Source organism: Idiotropiscis lumnitzeri, chromosome 14 (assembly GCF_059441095.1).
Source record: "Idiotropiscis lumnitzeri isolate Australia: NSW breed Sydney's pygmy pipehorse chromosome 14, RoL_Ilum_1.0, whole genome shotgun sequence".
NCBI lineage: Eukaryota > Metazoa > Chordata > Actinopteri > Syngnathiformes > Syngnathidae > Idiotropiscis > Idiotropiscis lumnitzeri.
In genome coordinates, this window is record NC_142404.1 from 17845745 (window position 1) to 17870446 (window position 24702).

Consider the following 24702-nt stretch of genomic DNA (forward strand, 5'->3'; position numbering starts at 1 on the left):
TAGATACAAGTATGATGATGATGGTGATTATTATTATTATTATCATTATTATTATTATCATTATTTGTGATGCCATGCCTCCTCTCTCTGGTCAGTCTTGGTACTACGACTGATATGATCACGTGTGGTGCTCTCTGAATCTGAGCAGCACACCACAAACCGTCTAAGCAGCAAGAATAAAATACATCTATCAACCCACCCACGCTCCACATTTTAAAAATAGCTCAGGTTGTTATAAAACGCGGTTGAGCTCTCACACGCTAACGTTGAAGGACCGGAAGCGGAAGTAACTGTCTCTCCAGCGCCAGCTTGGCGGAAGTCGAGTTGACGTCCCAAGTTAGCTGGTGCAGTTCAACTCCATCGGGACGCAAACATGGCCAATATTTGCATGGACGCATTCATCCTGAAGCTGCAAGATGTGAACGCGATCAAGTTTGGCGAATATAAACTCAAGACCGGCTTGATGACCCCCATTTACATCGACCTGAGGGTGCTCGTGTCCCACCCGGCTCTTATGAATCAGGTAAACACGTGTGCCACTCCACGCGTGCTTCAAGTACAACTCTTGATACAACAACAGTCGTCTCTTGATGTTTTATCCCGGATGGTCTGAAATCATTCTTATAATATTATAATAACCTTATTAAAGTTTTTCCCCTCGTTGTCGCTGTTCCACATTAAATCACTCTGTTCTTGTTTGCTTTTGGCGTGTGCTGTTTCACGAATGATATCGGGCGGGTCGATAAAAACAACCATACAAAAACAAATCAAGTTAATGCATGCGATTTCCAAATTTTAAAATGACTTCCAACAAGCTGTCTCTAACATTCTTCGGTCAAAGTACACAGAGACTAAAGAAAAATCGCTGAAGCATTTAAAGATCATGACAATCAATGCACATCAATTTAATGATTTGTGGACCCCGTAATTATTTAAAACAACATCTGTCTCTTCATTGAATTGCTAATGGTGGAACTTCAGTTACTTGGTGTCAGATTGATACCAAATTGTTGCAATATCAGAATGGTTTTACTGAAATTGATTGTCAGTGAAAGGTACACATAATGATTTTTTTTTACGGTCCTATGGTGCAACTCCAAAGGTATACATATAATAAAATAGTAATAATAAAAATGAAAAATATTAATAGACTCAGGAAAAAGAAAAACAATGCTTGTTGGGATAATAGCACAAGTATCACACACCATAAGCAGACATTACTCATACATAATATATTTTCTGAGGGAAATGTAAGTATTCTTACAGAATAGATATCATATCACATATCTGCTTTCATCTATTTACATTTACAGGTATCAAAGCTCATGTACCAGAGAATTCAAGATGAGAATCTCCAATTTGACTCGATCTGTGGTGTTCCGTACACGGCCTTGCCCATGGCCACCATTATCTGCTCCACAAATGAGCTGCCCATGCTCATCAGGCGTAAGGAGGCCAAGGACTATGGTAGGAGGCGTGGTTTTCATACTTGAGCATCTAAGAAACTGGGAAAAGTCCAAATGCCGTGTCTCTGTTAGGAACCAAGCGTCTGGTGGAGGGCTCGTTTAAAGAGGGAGATACGTGCCTCATCATTGAAGACACGGTGACCAGCGGCAGTAGCATCTTGGAAACGGTTGAAGTGCTGCACAAAGAAGGACTGAAGGTGCAGCAGGACTAAAACACCACAAAAACGGTCATGCAGTATAAGTCAACAAAAAGCTTTGAAAAAAAGACAACATGGGAAAAAACATTTGGAACAAGTGCATTATGGAAAAATCCGCAATCACATTCGACGCCAAAATAACATTCACAAATGTCCCGGTGACTTTAAAAACACATCAAATATGCAGTGCTTGTGCGTGAAAGGTGACGGATGCCATCGTGCTGATGGACCGAGAGCAAGGCGCAGTGGACATGCTGGCTTCCAAGGGCATCCGGCTGCATCCCATCATCTCCATGTTCAAGTTGCTGGATGTGCTCAAAGCCGCCGAGCGCATCGACGCGCACACCGCCCAGAACGTACGCAAGTTCATCCTGGACAATAACACCTTCAGGTACACGTCTTCGTGTCTTTGCATGTCCAGTGAACATTCTACCCATGCGTGGAATTTTCCTGTGTTTGTCAGTCGCAAGGAGGAGAATGGAAATGACGATCCGGCCTCGAAGAAGCAACGTTTGGAACACAAGTTGGAGCTGAGCTATGAAGCCAGAGCCAAACTGCCAAGTAGGACACACAGTGCAATACAAAAGTGTCGCTTTCATGTAAAAACAGGAAACAATAGCAACATCTGAGTTTATTAAAAAAAAAAAAAAAAAAACATGTTTCCTTGTCGACAACAGTGGACTCCCACATACTGACGGTTTGCCACGAGCGAATTCATCTATTCACTTATTTTATTATTTTTTTCAATGTTTTAAAAACGTTTTTTGGGGGGGGTGAGATTGCATGGTCTTGTGCGAGAAAAATTGGTTTCATATTTTCTTGTTAATCTGTATTTACAGTACTACTAGTGGGAAAATCCAATGCTGAAGAACTTGCTAGTTTCTTTCTTTTTCAGTACAGATGATATTTGTTGTGTCCGCAGATGTTCACCCTCTGGCGTCAAAACTACTGAGCATCATGGCAGAGAAGCAGTCCAACCTTTGCCTGTCTGCTGACGTCACCAGCAGTGAGGAGTTGCTCCAGCTCGCAGACACTTTAGGCCCCAAGATTTGCCTCCTGAAGACCCACGTAGATATCTTGAAGGTAGTCAGCTGAACTTGCAGGAAGAATTTGTACCAAAAAATTGGAGACGATAACGATTTTTTATGGTGTGCGGGACAGGACTACACTGAGGTTTTCAGACAGAAACTGCAAGCCGTCGCTGAGAAGCACAACTTCCTCATCTTTGAAGATCGCAAATTCGCGGACATTGGGAACACGGTCAAGCATCAGTATGAAGGTGAGAGGGGCAAAAAGTGCAAAACTTCTTTCCAACTTTCTAATGGAAGGTGCTAAAAAAAAAATTTTTTTTTTTTTTTTAACTCCTGTGTGTAATTATTTTTTGCTCCACAGGTGGTTTGTACCAGATCTCATCCTGGTCCCACATCGTGAACGCTCACATGGTGCCCGGATCCGGCGTTGTGAGCGGCCTGGCTTCTGTCGGACGGCCTCTGGGCCGAGGCTGTCTGCTCATCGCGCAGATGAGCTCGGAAGGCTCGCTGGCGACTGGCGAGTACACGAAGGCTGCGGTAACAAAGCTTTTTTGTTGCTTTGTTAAACTATACTGGCCAATTATTTTTTTTTTAGACATATTTATGAATTAAGATTTAGGTTCTGTAACAGATAGAACCCCACCCCCGCCCCCACACACGTAAAATCCATATTTTGCAAGCTTTTATTGGGGAAACTTTGAATAAAATCAAAAAGTAAATATCTCAAAAATCTGATATGCTACAAAAAATAGTAACTTTTTTTTTTTTTAGATCAGTGGATTTATGTGTTTGGAGGCGTTCATTGCTTAAAAGGGGCACACCTGTCATGTGATTGTTGGAATATCGCTCACACGTGTGGTTGGACAGGTGAAAATGGCCGAGGAGCATTCCGACTTTGTCATCGGCTTCATCTGCACCTCGAAGATCACAAAGAGGCCCGATTTCATCCACATGACACCTGGGGTGCGAATGCAGGTTGGAGGTGTGTTTTCACGACGGGGTGTACTCATTTTTGTTGCTCGCGAATACATATTTTTGTGCATAGCGAATTATTTTGAAGGGTTTGTATATTTATCGGTACATTGTTCTCTGGATGTACTCACTTTTGTTGCCATCGAGTTGGATCTCGATTGAATTAAACTCCTGCATTGAGATGCAGTAATTAAATTTAAACACAAGGTGGCACTGTGGCCCAAAGATTTGCGTAGTTGTCAACCAGTTGCCTGTTGACTCATCTTTCCTCTCCCTGCTTCCTCTTGACACCCCACAGGAGACGCTTTAGGCCAGCAGTACACCACCCCAGAGGAGGTCATCTACAACAAGAGCTCTGATGTCATCATCGTTGGACGAGGGATCTTGGAGGCCTCCGATAGGCTGGATGCTGCCGAGGCTTACAGGAAGTCGGGCTGGGAGGCGTACACACGGAGGATGGGGACCAGTGACCATTAAGAGCTCAACAAAAAGGATTTTTATTTTTTTTTGTGTGTGTCGGGAAGTCAAAGATTACGACTTTATACAAACAACATATCGTATGTTGGTAGTTGCACATTTTATATTTGATAAAAGCTGCTCCCCTGCATTTCTTTTTCTAGTGTTGCGTTAATGACTGGCAGTATTTCTTTGAACTCTACTTTTTCCACGCAATTGCATTACCAGTAGTTTCATTCATTCTGCTGGTTTTGATTACATACTGTATGTACGGGCTAATTTACAGACTTTCGAGGGAACACTTTATAGGCACAAATGTCTTTCTTTATTCAGAAATAATGAGGGTTGTGTATTTGTAGTAACCTGTTTTTTTGTTTTGTTTTAAACCAGTGACAATTATCAACCAGTCCAAATATGCTCTAACTGAATCGAGTGAGGGAATTCTCGTCATATAAATGTGACTTTTGTTTGTTTCTTGTCTGTCTTTCACATTGTCAACTTTGAATAAAAAAAATCATTTGATTAAATCAATTTATCTATTCAATTCAGACTTGGTCACTGCCCAATCAGGGTGCACAGATAAGCAACTATTCACAACAAGACAATTCTGAGTTCTCGCTGAAACTAAAATGCTTATTTTGGGAATGGGAGAGGAAGATATTGATAGTGATGTTTGAAATCTTTTCAATTTTTGTTTTAGTATCGAAGTTCGTTTAATATGGATTTTACCATGCATTATAAATTGTAGCTCTTTCAGAAAGAAATGTCCACTTGTTGTTAAACCTAACCATAGAATCATGAATTTTATAAAATATTTCACTATATGACATATTTTATTGTAATCATAATCATAATAGAAAGCTGATGCGCCAATGAAAAAATATCTCCGATTTGGAATCAACGCAAAAAGAATCACCCAGAAAATTTGACTTGCATCTCTGATTTTAAAAAAATGTAAAAAATCATTTTTAACCGCGTACACTTAAAAATAAATTTGCATCATAATTTCATAACGCTTTCTTTTAAACTATACAAACTTCTCACTTATTAAGTTGTGGATAGTTGTAATTGTGATTAATAAAATATAAATCAACACAAACGTGAATACACTTTTTTCCATTAATGTCAGTTAACTGTTTTATTCCAATGAGACGCTCGGATAGGCGCAAAGGTCACACACGTTGCCTGGCAGAGAGGAGAGGGATGACTCCATGAGTGTGTGTGTGTGTGTTCACTTCAACCCCCCCCACCCCCTGCGGCCCCCTCCCATTGTGTCAATATTGGATCAGAGCAACGCACCGTGCGACAGGTGTGTCTGCGCACCCCGAGGAGTTTTCTGCTTTTCATCCATCGTGAGGGGAGGAGAGAGAAAGGCAGAGCGAGAGAGAAGTGAAAAGAGAGAGAGAGTAGAAGTATAAAAGCTTATACCTGTTCCTGACAAGAGTTCATTGCGCGCAAAAGTTGACGCCAAACAAAGTCGAGCGATCCACCGCGCTCTTTCTTCTTCCTCTTCTTCTTTTTAAAGGTAAGTTTTATTGCTCATGTTCACTTCCTCTCACCTTTTTTTTCTCGTGGTTCTAACCTGTACAAATGTGTCCTCCAAAAGGTCCAGCGCGTGATGCAAAAAAGACGCCAGCTGTTAGGGAGCACCGTGCGCAATTTGTGCGCAATTTGGAGTCCAAGCACACACGTGCGGTCCCCACGAGGGACTTTTCCACGCGAGTCCGTATTTGCTTCACGTTGAGCCCCACGTACAATACCTGAAGGTGACGTTTTGTTCGTTCGGCTCGCGTTACGCAGGTACGGGTTTGACAACTGGAGACGCAAAGTTTGCTTGTTGGTTGCTGCGCCTCAGTGATGTGTGAGTCCCCCCCGCCCCTCCCCACACCCCCCATCAGAATAAACACTGTGAATCCACGAGCTGCACAACAAGTTGCTGCTGTCACCTCAGGACAAGTAGATGGTAATTTTTGCATGAAGTCAGACGAAAACAGCAATGAAACTTGTTCTATTTATTGTGTGAGTAGAGACGAATGTCACCAAGTTTGCATGTACTCATCCAAATGTATATATTTGAAAAAAAAAGTTTTAATAAATAAAACGAAAACTAGAGATGCATTTTATTTCTATATTATGACAAACTGTCTACTGGGTCTTTATTTTGTAGGGGTAAAAAAAAAATCATAAAGACAGCACGGAGTCCAAGTGGGTAGCAAGTCTGCCTCACAGGCGAGAGGTTCTGGGTGTGAATCTCATTGGGATGTCGCCAACGATGCTTTAATGGGTTTTGTCCGGATTATTTCCGAAAAATATGCATGGACTTCAGAAAATATGGATGGGTCGAAGTTTATAGTAACAAAAATAATAAAAATCCACCTTATTGTTACCGTAATAGCATAACTGCCTTCAAAACTGTGGGTCATTTTTAAGGAATTGTCAGAGTATCAATAAAAAAAAAATAAAAAAGTGTTTTTCTTAATGATTCTTATTCATCCAGTTGATGGCAATCCGCAAAGTTTGAATCAAAATAACCGGACGTTGTACCCATTTTTGGTTTTTAAATGACGAGCCATTACCGGCTCTCACAATAAAATTGACGAGATCAACTGGAAAACGATCCCTTATTACACTTACTCACCATCTAATACATAATCTGCTTTGTATCTGGGAACATACTATTAAAAAGATGACATTTCCAAGAGCGGGGATGCTAATCTGTGTAAATTCCCCCACCCTTCACGCCTTTTGGATAATCATTTTCCAAGTGGCACATTCACGGTGGCTCTTTTTTCCATGTCCACTTCGTACGTCATCACCCGAGGCTGCAGGCGAGCACCGCTCAACTCAGTGATGGACTTAATGGCAGATTTTGTTAATCGTTAACTAAACATTACGCGCACACATGCACACCTGCTTAGACCATCTGTCATTTGGACTGATGCAGTTTGCGCTCATCAATAGCAACTACGACAACAAACACAAAACAATATTAACGTAACTAAAAAGAGCAGCAATGAACCAACACAGACTGACCAAATCCAGGGAACTAAATACAATCAAATTAACGAGACAACAAGGCACACCTGGACAAGCCATTTGTGGCTGGACGGAGCTGAATGGTCGACCCAAGAAACCGGACGACGAGAACAGGTGCAAACGAAAACTTAATGAGTTGACAAGACATGTGGGAAAAGGTGACAAACCACACACGCACACACCATTGAAATAATAGTTTAGCTTTTTTTTTTTTTTCAAATGGATTTTCGATTCACCGCTTGCGCTGAGAAGGCTCGGAGTGACCGCAGCATTTTTACGTCCTCTGATTGGCTCATCCAAATAGTCTATGTTTAGCCCTCTGATTGGATGACAGACCAAAGATTGATTCACAGACGAAGGACAATGTCAGTCATGAATTAAAAAAAAATCTCAATGTACACTTTTCAAGAAAACATGGTTAGGATTACTCAACCGACACTGTTACTGGCTGGCTTTTTTTTTAAACGCCAAAAATGATATTTTTTTAGCACTTTCCGAACAGCATGAATGAGCGCTATAGCTAGCTTGCACAGACATGGGCGAGCAAAGAAAGAAGGTCTACAACAGTATCTCTGGTGAGTACCATGTATTTTATTTCCAATTATATTGATAAATATTGATTGTGAAGTGCTATATCGTATCGTTGAATTTTGGAGTTTTCAAGAAAATTCGGGGTGCCTTCTGGCAACCAGTCAGGCTTCCCATTCTGTCTCCCTCTGTTGGTCTTTTTTTTTTTATGTCTCTTGGATGGGTTGTAACTGTTAAGAACATTTTGATGACATGTGCAATGACAATACATTTGATTTGATTCCATTTGATTCCAACCTGAACTGGAATTTAGAGTCTTGAATGTAGCTAAGATGCATGCACAATTAAGAGCTATTTACCTGAAGTATGAAATTAATTTTCAAACTCTGTGAGATGAAGAATACGTTTATTATTTTAGATTATCTTAAAGATAAGAAACAATATGGCAGAAATTAATCATTTATTTATACTTGGCCTAAAAAAAGAACAAGAACATGGTCAAGTGGGGAGAGACCATTTTGAGATGTGAAAATAAAATGCAGAATCTTAAAAATTCTAAAGTAGAAGGACAGCACATTTATATGCTCCCTATTACACGTTCCGGTTAAGAGGCGACTGGCAGCATTTTGAACCAACGGGAGACATGTGAGGGAAGACTGGCTGACTCCAAAGTACTGTGCAGTACAGTAATCCAACAGCAACGACAACGACATGGATTACTGTTCAGTTCAGTTGTGTAAAAAAAATATGGAGCAGTCATGCTTCAGTCTCGCAAATAATCCAAAAAGTCAATTTATGTGGTGTTTGCGCAGCATTAGCATACGCAGCCTAGCTTCGGTTAGCGTACAGTGTGTTGAAAAAAAAAACAAAAACAGCGATGACCCTGTCATTCTCTGTACGGCCCCCAATCTCCAACTTCCAAACCCTTCGTAAAAAGATAATTTCCTCATGAAATGTAATCACATTTAACTGGCTTGTCATTAGAAATCCCGTCTTCCCCGTCATTCTTCGCCTGACAGCTTATTTGCCTCAGCAAGTCAATATTTGTTCAAACCGAGAGGAAGGGAGAGCGCACACTCGTCAGTATCCTGGTTACCTTGCGCGGTTACCTTGCCGACTTGCTACCGACAGTCTTAACTGGCCCTGCCGCCGCTACTGCCGCCGCTACTGCCGACTGCTACACCCAACAGCTACGGGAGCCGCAGTCGCCTTGCAGCTATTTTGCAGCGACAGGATTGCTTGGCCACTCCCAACACTAACAGAAAACAAATATCATATGCTACAGCACTATGGTCTTATTATAACACGACATAACCATCCATGAAAACTTTTTACACCAAGTGTAACGAGACCAAAATTTTTCTTTAAAAAAAATTTATATTACTATCACACGTAAATATTCTTAATGATTCAGTTAAAATGCATAGCACATAAAATTTAGATAAAAATACATTTCTAGAAGATAAAATGCAACTGGATTGGGCAAAAGTTAAATACAACTGAACTGTGTTTTTTTCTGCATACCACTAGAGGGAGCATGGATCGAAAATGACTCCTTTCCGAAACTATGGACTCACATGTTTTGAATTTCCCTCTTAGGATTTTGGACAAATCACAAAATCGTATGAATTTGGGGACATTCCATTTTAGAGGTTTAACTGTATTAATTTGTGTGTGATGTCTAGGTGATGGCCCTACGTGTTTTTTTTTTTTCCAGAGAATATTTTCAGACTCTAAAACAAATGCCAATTATTTCATTTTGGAGTGGATATAACCTGTTTGGCCAAGGCTGAATCTTTTGCCCTTATCTTTATCAAAGAGCACGCAATCATTCACTTCACGAATACACTTAATTGCTGTGACCCCATTAAAGGCCTGCATGAACCAAATCACCCGTCCACACACAAGTCACCTTGTGAACTTTGCTCCACGTTCAGTTGGCCTTTTGTACAACTCGACCGTCTGTTTCTGGACACCGGCGACATGATTGCATTTGTGGAGCCTGCCTAACTGCCGCCGTGCTCTACTATCTCGAAATGGTTGGCTGAGTAGCTCCCAGAGGCGACGTGAGTGTGCATGTGTGTGTGTGTGTGTGCGTGTTGTTTCCTCTGACAGTTACTGCTAATCAAGAGTCATGCAAATGCCCGAGGCTTGTTCCCTGTCTGGGTTGGCCAACTAGTGTCTTTGTTTCCTGTGTTGGTAGCAGCTGCAAAAATGAACGCAAAGCTGCTTTTTATTTCAGATGATGATTGGTGGAGAAAGTGTAGTCACACACTGGCCTGTTGTGTGCTTTGGATTGGTTATGTGGACTTTAAGTTCTTGTACAATTATCATTTTTATTCATATAGCATGAGCATTATTTGTCGTATTCGTATTGTTGGGATAATTATGAGAATATTTTGCCTTACTAGTAGAAATATGTTAGTATTATTAGTATGACTATTAATATTGTTGCAGCCAATTTAGATTTGTGTTGCTAGTGTGTTCGTTGGGGTGAGTGGGCGTGTGTGTGTGAGAGAGAGAGAGAGAGCGAGAGAGAGCTTGTCTGAATGTGTGAGACTGCATTTGTTTGTTTTTTTTAAGTCATCTGACACACAGCTTTCAGACGTGTTTTTAAGATTTGACATTCATCGATGTCAATGCAGTCACCAACTACGTACACGTCCTTACTCGGAGACCATAAAAAGACAAAAGCAACACACTGTAACTGCGGCAAAGAGACGATTAATAATGCCACTGGGTCACTGGGTGCTGTGATCCTTCCTTACTTCCCTGTTTGTTTGTGTGTGTGTGTGTGTTTGCACACTGCACTAAACATTTCCATGTAGTGTGTGTGCTTGTCACCACAATTCAATAATCCCCATCCCATAATAATCCATATTCCTTTCTACATCAACTCAGGAGTAGGTGACAAATTGTCCTCCAGCTGCTCTGCGGGACGTCCACGCTCGCATGTCGTCAGGGCAGATGTCCTCCTCGCATCATTCTTACCTGGATTAGTTGCCATGGCAACCTTCCACTTGACGAAGGCCAGTCAAAGTCACGTGTGTTTTTGTGTGTGTATGCAAACACTCTCATATGTGTGTGCAGGTGCATTCACTGACTATTCAAATAGTTGTGTTCATAGTGATTCGGAAACAAGAGCTTGCTCTGCATTGTGAACGCACACGTCCTCGAGCGTAACTCGCAGAATAAAGTTACTGTATCTTCTAGAAATGACAGCATAACATGTGAATGTTCGAGTGTTCCTGAGATCTTTTTTTTGCCCCCCAAGAGAGACGATTGTGAGCTAGAGTGCTTATCACATGCAAATACACACCGGTAGATTTAACAGGAAAATGAGTGTGTGGTGTGTCGTCCACGTTTGGTGTGTTCAGTAGCAGCAAAGGTGGTCTTTCATTTTTAATGTCACCTTTTGCTTCCTGATTTTAAACATAAGCCGAATTACATTTCAGAAATGCGGAAAAATCTGAGAACTTTGTTTGAGGGGGGGGGGGCTGAGAGGCTGATTTTGTAAGGATTTTAAATCATGCAATTGATGAATCAATTATCCCGATAATTCTCGAGTCGATGAGTTGCAGTTGAACTTTGAATGTGAATACTGACTCCTATGACATTTGTAAACACAAAGGCTTCGGTACTTTTCGCTGCGGACCATACACGTGCGCGCATGTGCGTGTGTGTGTGTAACATCTGCGTCCACATAAGCTTCACCTGCCTGAGCCTCACCTGCTCCACACACACAAACATGTCCAACAACAATGGATGGATTACATCTCTCTCTCTCTCTCTCTCTCTCTCTCTCTCTCTCTCTCTCTCTGTCTCTGTCTCTGTCTCTGTCTCTGTCTCTGTCTCTGTCTCTGTCTCTGTCTCTGTCTCTGTCTCTGTCTCTGTCTCTCTCTCTCTCTCTCTCTCTCTCTCTCTCTCTCTCTCTCTCTCTCTCTCTCTCTCTCTCTCTCTCTCTCTCTCTCTCTCTGTCCACTTTGACTGCAATATCCATTCGACCACTAGATGTCACACTAACGAAGGATAAGATAGAGTTCGAATCGACAAATATCCTGACTGTGAGGTAGATGTGCTAATCACCAGGTTACCTTGCTGCGGCCTTATTTATCTTATTTATTTCCCTGCCATATTTTCACATCTTTCCCTTTCGGGTTTCATTTATATAATCCCCTGATACCACGATAAAACACAGATTTTTAAAAAAAAATTTGGCAAGTGTATAAGTGATTTTTTTTCCAAGTATGCATGAACTGAACAACAAGTGAATTACTGCATTTTGTTTTGGTGGTCTGCGATGAACACGCACAGGTTTTATTAATTGGTATGATATGACCATTTGAACAGTGTACCAAATACAAGACTTGTGTCAAATAGTCTGCCTTGACAAACCAAATTTTAATCGACTTGGTGTGTGCGCGCATGTGAGCGTGCGTGTGTGTGTGTGTGCACGGTGGATGCCCCTTCATTATATACCCGGGGGTCAGCGCCCTGTAACCCCCCCCTCCTTTGAGCACCACTATATGCAATATATTTTATTTAAATCATTATTTAAATACTGGTATTTTTTTTATATGTAAATTTTATTTCTAGGTGGTGCTTCATGTTTAACGTTAAAGAACCACTGCTTTAAATCTTTGGTACGATCTATGCCAATGACACTCTTCCACTAGATGGCAACCTGTGCAATGGATCCACATTTTTTTTTTTTTTAATTTAAGTGTTTTGTGCATATAATATTAGGAAACACTGCTCAGTATGTTTCCAGTGTCCTGCCTCTGTTTGTGTGTGAGTGAGAGAGCGAAAAAGCCAGAGCGGATCAGCTCTCAGAATGTGCCTATTATCCTTTGGCAGCAATCAAAGTGTCACGTCAGTGGGTTACGGTTGTATGGTCGCTGGTCAATCCGATGCCTGTCGCGGCCGCCATAGTGATGACTAAGTGGCTTGTGGGCTCTGAGGACAATGGCGGCCCGAAGCCTCCACAAAGCACGCGGCTAATGCCGCCCTTTCAGCGAGGCCCGCTGGGCTGCTGAGTGTGCAAGGCCGCCGGGTCGCCGGTCCAGGGGGGGCCCGGCCCTATAAAAGCACCAGCGAGGCGGTCTACCCCGTCATTGATTTTGCTGGATTTGTCTCAACTCAGTACCGTCTGTAAGTATGTCAACATATTCGACTAACAACCGAGATTTGGGGTCAGCTATGTGTGTGCGGGTCATAGTCAAAATGCCCATCATTTTTTAGAAAGCTGTCGTGCAAATGAAAATTATGTTTCTGATTAGGCAGCGTCATTGTGATAGGGCGGGAAGTTGGTGAATTTATTCTTAAAAAAGTGATCTGCATTGAAATGCGAGTGACAAAGGCTTTTAATTTGAGATTTTTGTGAAGTAAAACCTACGATCATTGTTTTCTTTAAACTAATATTAATATTGCACTTGACAAATCATGTCATTTACAAAATTCTTTAATCATGAGGATCTTTCGCTGATCAAGGTCCATACATTCTGGAAAAGTTGATTCTCATTAAACCTTATTGTGTGTCAAATTTAAAGTATTTTAAAAAAAAATTGGGAAAAAATGAATGTTGGGATAAAACTCTTATCCTTTGTTTTTAATTTACATTAAATTGTATTTTTTTTTCTGAATTTATTATTTTTTAAATGAAAAAACATGCAGTGGGTCAAATGGACCTCTATAAAAATGTAAAAAAAAAAAAAAGGGTAATTTTTGGATAACCTTTCCTGTATTATCGTAATTATTTTCAAATTGACCTGTTGAAACGTGTTAAAATTTAAATAATGTTACATTCACATCAAATCAGCGGCTCCATTCAATTGCAACGCTCGTTTGTGCTTGGTTCAGAGAGCAAAGTGTGACGGCAGCGAGCGGAAGCAGCTATGAACACTCAGCAGCTGGAGCAAATGGGCCAGTTCAAGATCACCGTTTGGGAAGAGGAGAACTTCCAGGGCAAGCGCTGCGAGTTTATGCTGGACTGCCAGAACATCATGGAGCGAGGCTTCAACAAGATCCGCTCCATCAAGGTTGAGAACGGACCGTAAGTATGACACTGTTACCCCACGTTATCAAACAGTCATGAGAAAAGTCTACACACCCCTGTTCAAATATGAGAACAGTTCAACCTTCACAACAGAACAAGTACCAACCATATGCGTTTGGGACATTTTGTTATCCTCCATTGAAATCAAGGTTGAAAAAAAACCCAATAGCATACCGACATTATTTGGGACTGGTTTTATTCAGTTGGAAGTGGCAACCGTAATCAAGTTGGAAGGAATTATGAACAGTTCAGAAACGCCAGTCGTTTTATTTATTTATTTTTTTTTTCAAAAAACCTTCAAGGTTGTCCTAGAAAATGTGAGAAAAAGCCTTCAGTACTGGAACAGCTGAACTTTATTTTGAACTGATTTTATTCAGCAGGAATTGGGAGTTTTAGTCAAGTTGGAAGGAATTATGAGCAGTTCAAAAATATCAGTCATTTTTTGCGCAAAACCTTCAAGATTGTCATTGAAAGCAAAAAGAAAATATAACAGCAGAAATTTATTTGGGGTCAATCAGAGGCCCTTAAATGGTGGCAGGTGTGTATGAACGCATCCCAGTTACTAACATTTTTTTTGTTGTTGTTATTTTTAATATCACAAAAATAAAAATCGCATTAGATTATGGGTGTGTAGACTTTCTTTCCACTGTAAAAAATGTCCAATTGAAAAAGTGAAGCTCAATCTATAATGATTTGCCCACACCTTCACTCACAAACTCAACAAACATGAAATTTATCACCTTATAACATGTTTTGATTTTTTTTTTTTTTTTATTCCCGACGTGGCCGCAATTACACGCGCGTATTATTGCATTTCTGGTTAGCATGCATCAAGTGTGACCCGGCTGCGATATGAGCCGGCCGGCCGTGAGCATCTGCTGGCCAGGAGCCATAATGGCTGACTGACTGCCGATCAGATAACACGCGTTCAGCTGCAGCAGAATTAAATGTTTGCTTTGTGCCGCCTTTGAACGAAAAAGCAGCTGCGTGCTGTGTTCATTACAAGCTTTTGTGCGCCGCTTCGTGGCCGTGTTGTCCAAAAAAATTCAAAGTCGCATCCTAACGGCCATCCGTCATCTCTTGGTCCACTTGCAGCTGGGTGGGGTACGAGTACCCCGAGTTCCAGGGGCAGCAGTTTATCCTGGAGAAGGGCGACTACCCTCGCTACGAGGCCTGGAGCGGAAACAGCAGCTACAGGACCGAGCACATTCTTTCCTTCAGACCTATCAAGTGTGCCGTAAGTGCCGTTGTTCTTTCCGTTTGATGAATTTGTGTACTTTTGAATTTCATCTTATTATAAGACACTGGAACATGAATTATATTATTATATGAGGGGTGTAATGGATTTTAAAATGGACTGTTCTTCATTCATATTGCAGCCCAAGTATTGAGAAATAAATCGGTTTGATGTTGCTTATGATTTGTTGCTTGTTTGAATTGAATTAACTTGGGCGGTATTCATGAAAAAAAATATATAAATATTTGTTCATTTATTTAAAATCATTACTTTTCATTTTTTTTTGTTGAACCATTAATAATAATTGCATCGTCAAATAGCGCAAGCCATTTTGAACACCGATTGGTCAGCAATTTGTAACCGACACCAACACCTGTGGACTGGCCAACAATATAGAGGTGTAAAAATTTTTTAACATTGACCAAATTGTGACATAGGAGATGTGTAATTGTCTTAGTTTTCGGTTTAACAGGAAGTGGCATGAAACAGTTTCACGCCTCAATTTTTGAAGAATTGTTCCGTACCTGCCGCTTGTTGCGAAGTTTGCTGAGGCACTTGCGGCAATGAAGTGACTCTTCGGCGCATCACTAGAGGGAGCGCTTGTACCTGTGGTGGCGCTGCTATGGATGAAATCAAATTCTGCCTGATCCTGACTGTCGTATGCTAAAAATGTCATCTCTCACAGAACCACAGCGACAGCAAAGTGACTCTGTACGATAGTGAGGACTTCCAGGGCCGAAAGTTTGAGATGAGCGACGACTACCCCTCCCTACAGGCCATGGGCTGGTGCACCAAAGAGGTGCCGTCCCTCAAAGTGAACTCTGGAGCGTAAGTGATCCATGACTCTTCTGTGAAGATAGTTTAAAAATAAAAAATAAAACTAATAGAGGCATAAGAAGACTAGATCAGTAACAATGCACGTCGGCTGTGTTCGCTCCCACAACAGCGCAAACTGCCGTTTTCTTTTGAATTCAATGACAGTACAACTATCAGAATCTTTTTTTCAGCACGAATCTGGTAGGGCACTGCCCAACGGCGAATCGAAGTGCCAGAGATGTCCTTTTACAACAGTGTTATTACACATCATGAATACTTGTAATGCGACTTGTGTGTGTGTGTGTGCGTGACAGCTGGGTGGCCTACCAGTTCCCCGGTTACCGCGGCTACCAGTACATCCTGGAGAGAGACAGACACCAAGGCGAGTACAAAAACTACAATGAGTACAGCACCCAGGCTCACACCAACCAGTTGCAGTCCATCCGGAGAATCCAGCACTAGGCTTGACCCAACCTGAAAAAAAAAACTGATATCTTTCCTCACCTCGACCGGGACTGAGCACCGACACGCAGCAGCGGATTGGACTCAAGTCTTTCTCTCTCACTGTGGCTCGACACGTATGGATATCTGAGTGCCTGCTTCCGTCATTATGCTCAAGCATGTTTATGGAAATCGGAAATAAAGGATTTTCTTCAAAAGGAGGCTGCTCGAAAATGTTCTTTTCACATTTCAAATGGTAGCAATCACAGCATATGCGACACATGCATGCTGAACTACGCGCTGGAATTGTAGTTCTATATACATGTATACAATATATACAGTTGCTGTAGCTGTATACTGTATAAAATTCACAGTTTAAACATTAACGCTGTACTTAAAGAAAATATATATATATATATATATATATATATATATATATATATATATTTATATAAGAAAAGTTCAATTTAAAAAATACCTTTAAAAAAGGTTCAACACAACTGAACTGTGCTCAAGCAGTGATTCTTTTGTGTCACACCAGAGGGCGCCAACGTGCACCACAACAAATGCTTTATTTTCATTCATTTTGTAAAAGAGAAAGAATGTAATCTCAAGATTAATTTATTTGTTCAATGTTTGTCATGGAAGGTCGGCCAGTTGATTTTGATACTGAATGTTCTAATTATGTGACAGTGAGTCACTTTGCGTTCCTAAAATATCTTTCATTTCACTACTGAGTCAATTATTTCATCCACTCCGTAAATTCCCTGAAGTGTGGTATTCATTTCACCTGGGGCACAAAGGCTCCCTCTCGAGTTTTGTGAAAGAATCCATGACTTGGCTCAATTTGATCCAACTTTCTATGTTCTTTTGTTCAAAATGATCCAATTCCCCCCGCCCCCACCAAACCCACCCCATGACCCACAGAACGTTGCCTCAAATGAAATCAAGCCGCGGTAAAATTTTCACACTAATTGTATTCTTTTTTTGACTTTGCTAAATTGTCGGAATTGTCTCATCCCTTTTTGGACCGAGCTCTGGGCTAGCGATTTTACACAATTTGAGTTACTTTTAAGACAGCAGTTTTAAGTGTGAAGTATAAAACAAAGATCAAAACCTTGACCCAACATGTTCTTGGTACACTCAAGAAAGAATTTGGTCAAAAATAATCAAATTTGCGTCAAAATGTACCACTACTTGGGGAAGTTTGACCTAACTTTCTGGGTGGAGCTGAACAAAAAAAAAATGACACTTTAGAGTGTGTACAAATATTGAAGACCTCGAGTTTTGTGATTCAGCTCCATTTTCACGACGACTGCATGCATGATTCTCATAAAGACACCAACGGCACTTTCGGGTCGTACCAAGCTCTTGTTTGAATTCTTCCAAGTTTAAAACGGGAACCGGAATGGAAAGTTTTGCCTTTGTTTGGCTATTCTAATGTGACTGAATCATATTTATTGTACAGTCACACACTTGGATCCTGGAGTGTGTTTACCTCCACACGCACACTCACACACCCCTCCCGCTGTCCAGGACGTGCGAGTCCGTGTACACACCCACAAGTCTCCCATCGACTCCCAGTCCCACACCCAAAAAAAACAGGATATTTTAATAAATGTGTAACTGTGTGCACTGCGCACACCTTTGTCAAATACGCATTCCTACGCAGTCGGATTAAAGCCGCTCTGCTGTCATTCGGCGAGGACTGACTTCGCTCGCTTGTTCGCGTACAGGTGCGTTGCCACTCGGAACACAAAGTGGCAAAGGTAAGTTTGCCGGGACGTTGAAGAGACGTGGACGGTCACTGCAGAGTTAGACCAAGGACAAGGCGTCAGTCTGATGCTAAATTCGTGGAGCAGAAATTTCATTCCGCAGTGGATCCAGTCCAGCCTTCGAGGCTTGTTTTAAGTTGCCTGCGACGTGTACTTGGACACAGGCAGCTAAAGCAAGTCTGGGATGCGAGAGACACCCGTCAGCCACGCCGAGAAGTCGCCGTTCCGGACTGGACCGGAGGGGGGCGCTGTTGGGGGGGCGACTCCTCCTCTGCCCTTGCGAGGTGCTGAAGGCTCCCGGGAGCTTCAAATGAGCAGAAAAAAAACAAACACGAAAGGCTGTTTGTAGAATGTTGATGCAGAATGAATGTGTTTGATCAGTCACGAGTTGATAAATGATTTGCAGAGCACGCCGATTTCATCCTCTGATTACGTGGGGGTGGACGATTACGCTTGTGTGCTCTTAAAACAGTCGACATGACGTGTTAAAATGTGATGTTTGACCTACGGCTTGATAAAAGACAGAAATGTTCTTTAAATGTTCTTGTTTTAAAGCGAGGGTCCTGAATCCTGTTCCTCGAGCTCAGGTCTCTCACCTGTTTTCCATCTCTCCCTGAGGCAAAACACCTGATTCAAATGATAATCAGCAGGGTCTGCAAAAGATAAATGATGATTCTGATCATTTGAATCAGGTGTGTTGCACCAAGGAGGGATGGAAAATAGGCAGGACACTGACCCTCGAAGAATAAGATTGAAGGCTGCATTCCGCAAAATTTTGCCCCAAAATATCTTTACAGCCTTTTCATTTGACATTATGACTGACACGTTTTTTAAATGGCAGATTAACAATTTAACTGCTCACAATATGTATTCTTGCAAGCCTCTGGAAAATTATTTTCAGAATGTAATCGTGTTCAAATTTTTCGCAAGCTTTCAATGGATGTGACGTCATTCACGTTAAGAGTTTCGAGCTGAAATTTGAGCATTGGAGTACCAAGATGGTACTAAAAGCGACACACAATTTTTTCTTTCTCTTCCATAGGTAAACAATGATGATGTTATTTACAACACGAAACGTGCACGTCGTGGAGAAAGGAGGTTGCAATTTCATATTTCGGCCACAGGTGGCAGTAGTGATTCGAAACTAAAAAATCCTGTGGATTGCAGCTTTAATCAGTATCACGTAAAATTTAACGTGTTAAAACATTACACGTGGTAGGTTTCGTGGTACAACATGAACATCGGCACATTTATATGAATAATTTTCACATTTTAATGTATAATTTCATATGTTAAAATGACATACAGTACATAATTAGGTTTCACATTAAAATGTAAAATGATAATAATTTTTACATTTTAATGTGAAATTTTGCATTTTAAAACGTGATGCGTGATACGTTTTACATAAAAATGTAAAAATGATCACGTGATCACTTTCACATTGGAATATTTTGAGCTTCACGTTAGAATGCGCTAAATTTCACGTTGAAACGTGAGAAATGATCACACTTTAACGTACTGTACTGTATCTGTGTTCTTTAAAAAAAGGCGAGATTTTGTGTTTTGAATGCTGATAGTGATACTCACATTGTGCTAAACAGCTCTTAAAATGTATAAAGTTAAATACAACTGAAATAAACTATAAGGCAGTGGTATGTGGGCAAGCAAAACAATCACTAACTGAAATGTTCGAACTGCATACATATTTTTTTTTCAAGCACAATCCATGAGCATGTATTTTTGTTTTGTAATTAATTGTAAACATGCTGGTCCATTTCAGAACCGGGCTAATAATAGTTTAGGATTTTTTATTATGTATTTATTTATTTTGAATAGTTTTTAATTTACTATTATCATGTTGCACATTTTATTTGAATCATGTTAAGTCGATTTTCTTTGTTTAAGCTATACGTGGTCATGTTCCAACTGTCCAAAAATGTTTCAGTAACTTACAAAAAACCAACATAATAAAGATACACTGGAAAAAAAATAGTATTTAATTTTCTCAATTTTATTTCACATTTTTATTTTTTAGGTGCATGTGTAGTCTTCTTAAAAAAATGATTTTATCTCGTGCAACCACCGGAAATAAAATTTAGTTTCTGATGAACACTTAGGCCTACTGTATTTCAATGTTGCTCATTATTCTTGATTTATTCTTTTAACTGATCTACTGAATCAAATGTGAATTTATCTGCCCCCTTTTCATTGTATTTGTCCATCCAGCCCATGTATGCTTTTTTTTTTTTTTTTTTTGCATGCAGCAGCTTTGCAGCACATGTGTGCCGCGCGTCCTTGTTGTCCGACGTCCACCCGAGCGTGCTTTTCAAGGTAAATCCTGTCCGAAGAGCGGACTTGTCTGTTTGCCGAGAGCAAAAGAGGCGGAAAATCAAGCAAGACGTGAACTGGTTTCCATGTCAAACACTTCAATTCACCATAGAAACTCAGATCTTAACGCGGCGACTTTATTAAACTGTGATGGCGGATTGATAAGGGCCCAATTTTCTATCGCCCTGTGTGCGTTTTTCTCCCCCCCCACCCTTTTTTTTATTGTGGGCGCCAAGGCGGGCTGACAGAGGTAAATTGCTCTTTTAATTAAAGCAATGCAGCAGAGGAAATTGCTGTCTGAATATTGTCTCCGAGATGGGGGGGGGCGCTGACAGTTGCCTGGAAACTTCAATCTGTCCACTCGCGTTTATTCCAGATCACAGTTATGAGATAAAGTTTAATAAAAAATCCCCCCGTTTTCCTCCGCCTGCAGCAAGCAAATGAAAGGCAAGCCTTTTGTGCACAAGTGAGCACAATGAGAAGGGAGAGCGGAGGAAAGCTCGTGTTCAACATGTTCCTCTCAGGTGCGTCGGGTTTGGACCCCAAAAGGAGTTTTTTTTCCTTCTAATTCTGAAGCGTTGTGCTCGGGCGACGTCTTGCATTCATTGTGCGGCGTTGCACTTCCACGGCGTCGGTCGCCTTCTTTTCAATTCAATCTGCGAGTTGAGCTCGTGCGCTCTTTTGTCGGAAATCGGAAATCCGTCTTCCTGGACGCGTTTCCTGGCTCCTCCGAGGAGCCGGACCCGCCCGGACCGGCGCGATCGAGACCTCACTCAGCAGCACCAGCAGCAGCAGCATCACTTGCTGTCACATCGAGCGAATTTACACACTTCGACATGATTATTGCGTTTTGTTAGGACATACTTTGGAGTTTTTTTTGCTTGTTTGTCACGGGTCAAAGTGGAAATCCGTCAAAGTGATTTCATGGAAATGACTTTGTTGTTATTTCGTGTCCGATTTCAGATCCGACGGAAAATCTGTTGAAAGACAACAAAGCAACATCCTGGGGTCCGATCAATACTGGAGCACAAAAAGGTGAGGCCCTAAAAATACGATGTCAACATAAATATATTATAGTAGCCAATAAAAAGTTATGCAACATATTTGCAAATTAATATCAACAAACGAATTTGCTTTCGTGTAGCTCAGCAGGTTTTTGTCATTTTTCTAAAACTATCGTCACACTTACAAAACGGAATGTTATGCATTTCTGTGATCGTCTTTTTTTCATCGTCGTTTTGTGTGAGACATTTATGATGTCCTTATTTTTTACAGTAGGAAAACGACAATTTTCATGATGATAATAATGGCACACGCACAGGATGGTCTTGTGATGACCATTTCATAACGAAATAAAAAAGAAGTTCATTTATCTGAGTTGATCCTGATCATATTTTGTTTTTTGAAATAAGTGTCAGAGGAAAAAATGATTTCGAATATTTCGAGTTAGTTAAAAAATCGTAGTAATTGTTTCAGACATTTTAGATGACCGAATACAAAACGTATTTTTCATTGTATCTTATTTCGCTTTTAGAAAAGGTGAGATAAAATGCAACAATAGAATTGAGGAAAAAAGTCCTGAAATAATATTGTCATTGAATTCCAAGAACAGGAAATTATTTCAAGCATTTAACTCAAGGGAAAATATAATGACATTTTTTAAACTGACACACAGAGGGAAAAAAAGTAAATTTCAAATGAAAACGAAAAACAATTTAGTCAGAAAAAGAGAGAATAATTTCAGTTTGAGACTAATAATAATAATTATAATAATTGTCATAATTTTTAATGTTACCATCATCATCAGTTTGTATTACTATTTTAATCTACATCCGACACATCATTTTTTACATTTCATCATTTTTCATCATCATTTATCATGTTGTAGCTGTTGCCATCGTTATTAATTTGAAAGTTATTTCTCTTATTATCATACTTATTTCTATTATGATTGCTATTAATATCATCCGCATCATCTTTTTTAATGTGATCATCAAATCAGTTATAACCGTATTTAAGTTTTTATTGTGATCATAATCCTCATCATCGCTTTTCAACGGGATTTCAGATATTCTCATTATTATTGCCATCATCATCATCATCTGTAATGCTATATCTGTTATCGTAATCTACATATATATGCCAATTACAAAACATTATTATTATTATTATCATTCCTTTATATGATTGTTATAATAATCCCCGTTCTTATTTATTTATTTATTTATGTTACGCCAATTTTGCAAACAAGTTGTATTCTTCCTCTTCGTATCACTGTATTTTTTCCCTTTCTTTTCACGACGCGTGACCGGCGCGATTGCTCCAACGTGGCGGTCATTTCTGTCTGCCGCCCCCCCCTCTCCCCGTCCCACGTGACTCGCCTCGCAGGCAGCGGCCAAATCCAGCTCTGGCAGTTCCTGCTGGAGCTGCTGTCGGACAGCAGCAACGTGTCGTGCATCGCGTGGGAGGGCACCAACGGCGAGTTCAAGCTGATCGACCCCGACGAGGTGGCCCGGCGCTGGGGCGAGCGCAAGAGCAAACCCAACATGAACTACGACAAGCTCAGCCGGGCGCTGCGCTACTATTACGACAAGAACATCATGACCAAAGTGCACGGCAAGCGCTACGCCTACAAGTTCGACTTCCACGGCCTGGCCCAAGTGTGCCAGCCATCCTCCACCGAGCAGGCGCTCTACAAGTTCCAGGGCAACTTCTCGCCCATCCCCTTCTCGGGCATCTCCAAACTCAACCTGCACGTGGCGCCCGCCGTCGGCCCGTCGGGCTTCTCCTACTGGGCCGGCTCGCCGTCGGCCGCCCTCTACCACCATCACCACCATCACCACCATCACGGCACCAACCTTCAGCCCCCCGCCCCCTTCGCCACCGTGGCCCCGAGCCACATCGGCTGCGGCGTCAACGGCATCAACACGCTGAGCAACATTAATAATCATTACAACTGACTGACTGCCTCGTCGTCGCTGCGTCATGACGCTGGTGACGTCATGCAGAGAAAGGATCGAACTTTCTGGGCAGAAACGTGACGTGTGCGGTGCTTAACAAATGCAGTGGGACGGCGCTTGTTTACACCATAAGTACCAACTATAGAAAAATAAAAGTCATCTCTCGTGGTAGCACGAATAGGCCAAATGTTGGGTCAAACATAACCCAATGATGGGGTGCAAAAAGCGACCGACTGCAATTTAGGTCAGTTTGACCCTTCTCTGTGTGCGTGTGTGTGTGCGTGGGCGTGCCTGTGTGCGTGTGTGTGTGCGCGCAACAAATCAGCAGCTTCTAAACTGCATAGGCCACCTTGAATTAACAGAAACAACAAACAGTTAAAAGACCGGAATGCGAATGTATTGACCTTCAAAGTTAAATACAACTGAACTGTACTTCACAAATGTACTGTACTTTAGAGCGGATGAAAAAAAAAAATGAAAATGAAATAAAATGCGCTAAGTGCCATTCTCCATGACCAACATAAAAAAACAGCACATTCATCAAAAATTAGGTTCAAGTTCTGTAAGTCAGTGTAACAAAACACAGTTTCAACATTAACAATGGACTTACAAAACTGAACTTAAAAATAATAATAGTTTTAAATTCCTCTCTCGCAAATCAATCACTCCATGATGCTCTTCAAGTTCTAATCAATTTGTTCAGCACGGTACACACTTGAAAGAAGATTAAACGTGCCCTATTTTAGTACACGAAAAAAAAAGATGTGAATAGATGTACATGAATCCTTCAAGAAATTCCAGAAGGATTCGTGAAAATATAACCAATAGGGATTGACTGTTTAAAAAAAAGACTATGAAGAGGTCTGGAAGGAAAATAAAAAGTTATTTTTTTTCTTTTTGTTGCGTCATATCTGTATCTGTATTTTTTTGTGAGTCAATGAAATGCAAACGAATGGCTGAGCTGCATTAGTAGACTACTAGCGCCATCGTGCGGCCAATACTCGGTAAATAAACGCCGGGGAAGAAAACAACCACAAAATATTAGTAGCATTATTATAAATCGAATAATAATGAATCCCCCCACCATTTTGTAATTGGATACGCGTCATGAAAATGTTTTATTCTTTAATTTCTCACATTTTTTAATTACTATTGTAATAGTTAAAACAAATTTACTTCTCCCACTTTTGTCATTAGAAAACATTTTTATTGTGTTTCAGATTTTTTTTCCTAAAATTTCGAATAAAATTTTAAACGTGTATTTTTATTTTTAACTTGTATTTCCGCATGTATTGTAATTGTACTACTGGCTAAGCAGTGATTAGCAACTGCAATGACCACAATCAACCAGATGATGGCGCTGTAATTTCATCACCAGAAGTTCTCTTATATAACAAGAAG

General features: G+C 40.8%; 3 protein-coding genes across 7 annotated transcripts; all 3 read left to right on the plus strand.

Annotated features, from left to right (window-relative positions):
- Window positions 1-276: 276 nt before the first annotated feature.
- On the plus strand, window positions 277-4649 carry umps (uridine monophosphate synthetase). 2 transcript variants are annotated; one of them, XM_088315243.1, is made up of 10 exons: window positions 277-523; window positions 1314-1467; window positions 1539-1663; window positions 1867-2054; window positions 2127-2224; window positions 2586-2746; window positions 2825-2942; window positions 3056-3231; window positions 3562-3676; window positions 3965-4649. In XM_088315243.1, the coding sequence occupies exons 1-10, from the start codon at window positions 374-376 to the stop codon at window positions 4141-4143; spliced, it is 1464 nt and encodes a 487-aa protein (XP_088171369.1). In that variant the 5' UTR covers window positions 277-373; the 3' UTR covers window positions 4144-4649. The 2 variants fall into 2 exon arrangements, with proteins under 2 accessions (XP_088171369.1, XP_088171370.1); XM_088315244.1 differs by lacking the exon at window positions 3965-4649 and having other exon boundaries at window positions 3466-3611.
- Window positions 4650-7494: 2845 nt separating this feature from the next.
- On the plus strand, window positions 7495-16456 carry cryba2b (crystallin, beta A2b). Of its 2 annotated transcripts, none has more exons than XM_088315677.1 (5): window positions 7495-7733; window positions 13546-13738; window positions 14837-14978; window positions 15664-15806; window positions 16109-16456. In XM_088315677.1, exons 2-5 carry the CDS (start codon window positions 13581-13583, stop codon window positions 16254-16256), a joined length of 591 nt encoding a protein of 196 aa, XP_088171803.1. In that variant the 5' UTR covers window positions 7495-7733; window positions 13546-13580; the 3' UTR covers window positions 16257-16456. The 2 variants fall into 2 exon arrangements, with proteins under 2 accessions (XP_088171803.1, XP_088171802.1); XM_088315676.1 differs by lacking the exon at window positions 7495-7733 and adding an exon at window positions 12672-12837.
- Window positions 16457-18204: 1748 nt separating this feature from the next.
- fev (FEV transcription factor, ETS family member) lies at window positions 18205-23493 on the plus strand. Of its 3 annotated transcripts, none has more exons than XM_088314776.1 (4): window positions 18205-20344; window positions 20775-20865; window positions 21305-21376; window positions 22730-23493. In XM_088314776.1, the coding sequence occupies exons 1-4, from the start codon at window positions 20243-20245 to the stop codon at window positions 23299-23301; spliced, it is 837 nt and encodes a 278-aa protein (XP_088170902.1). In that variant the 5' UTR covers window positions 18205-20242; the 3' UTR covers window positions 23302-23493. The 3 variants fall into 3 exon arrangements, with proteins under 3 accessions (XP_088170902.1, XP_088170903.1, XP_088170904.1); XM_088314778.1 differs by having other exon boundaries at window positions 20257-20591; XM_088314777.1 differs by lacking the exon at window positions 20775-20865.
- The last annotated feature ends 1209 nt before the right edge of the window (window positions 23494-24702 follow it).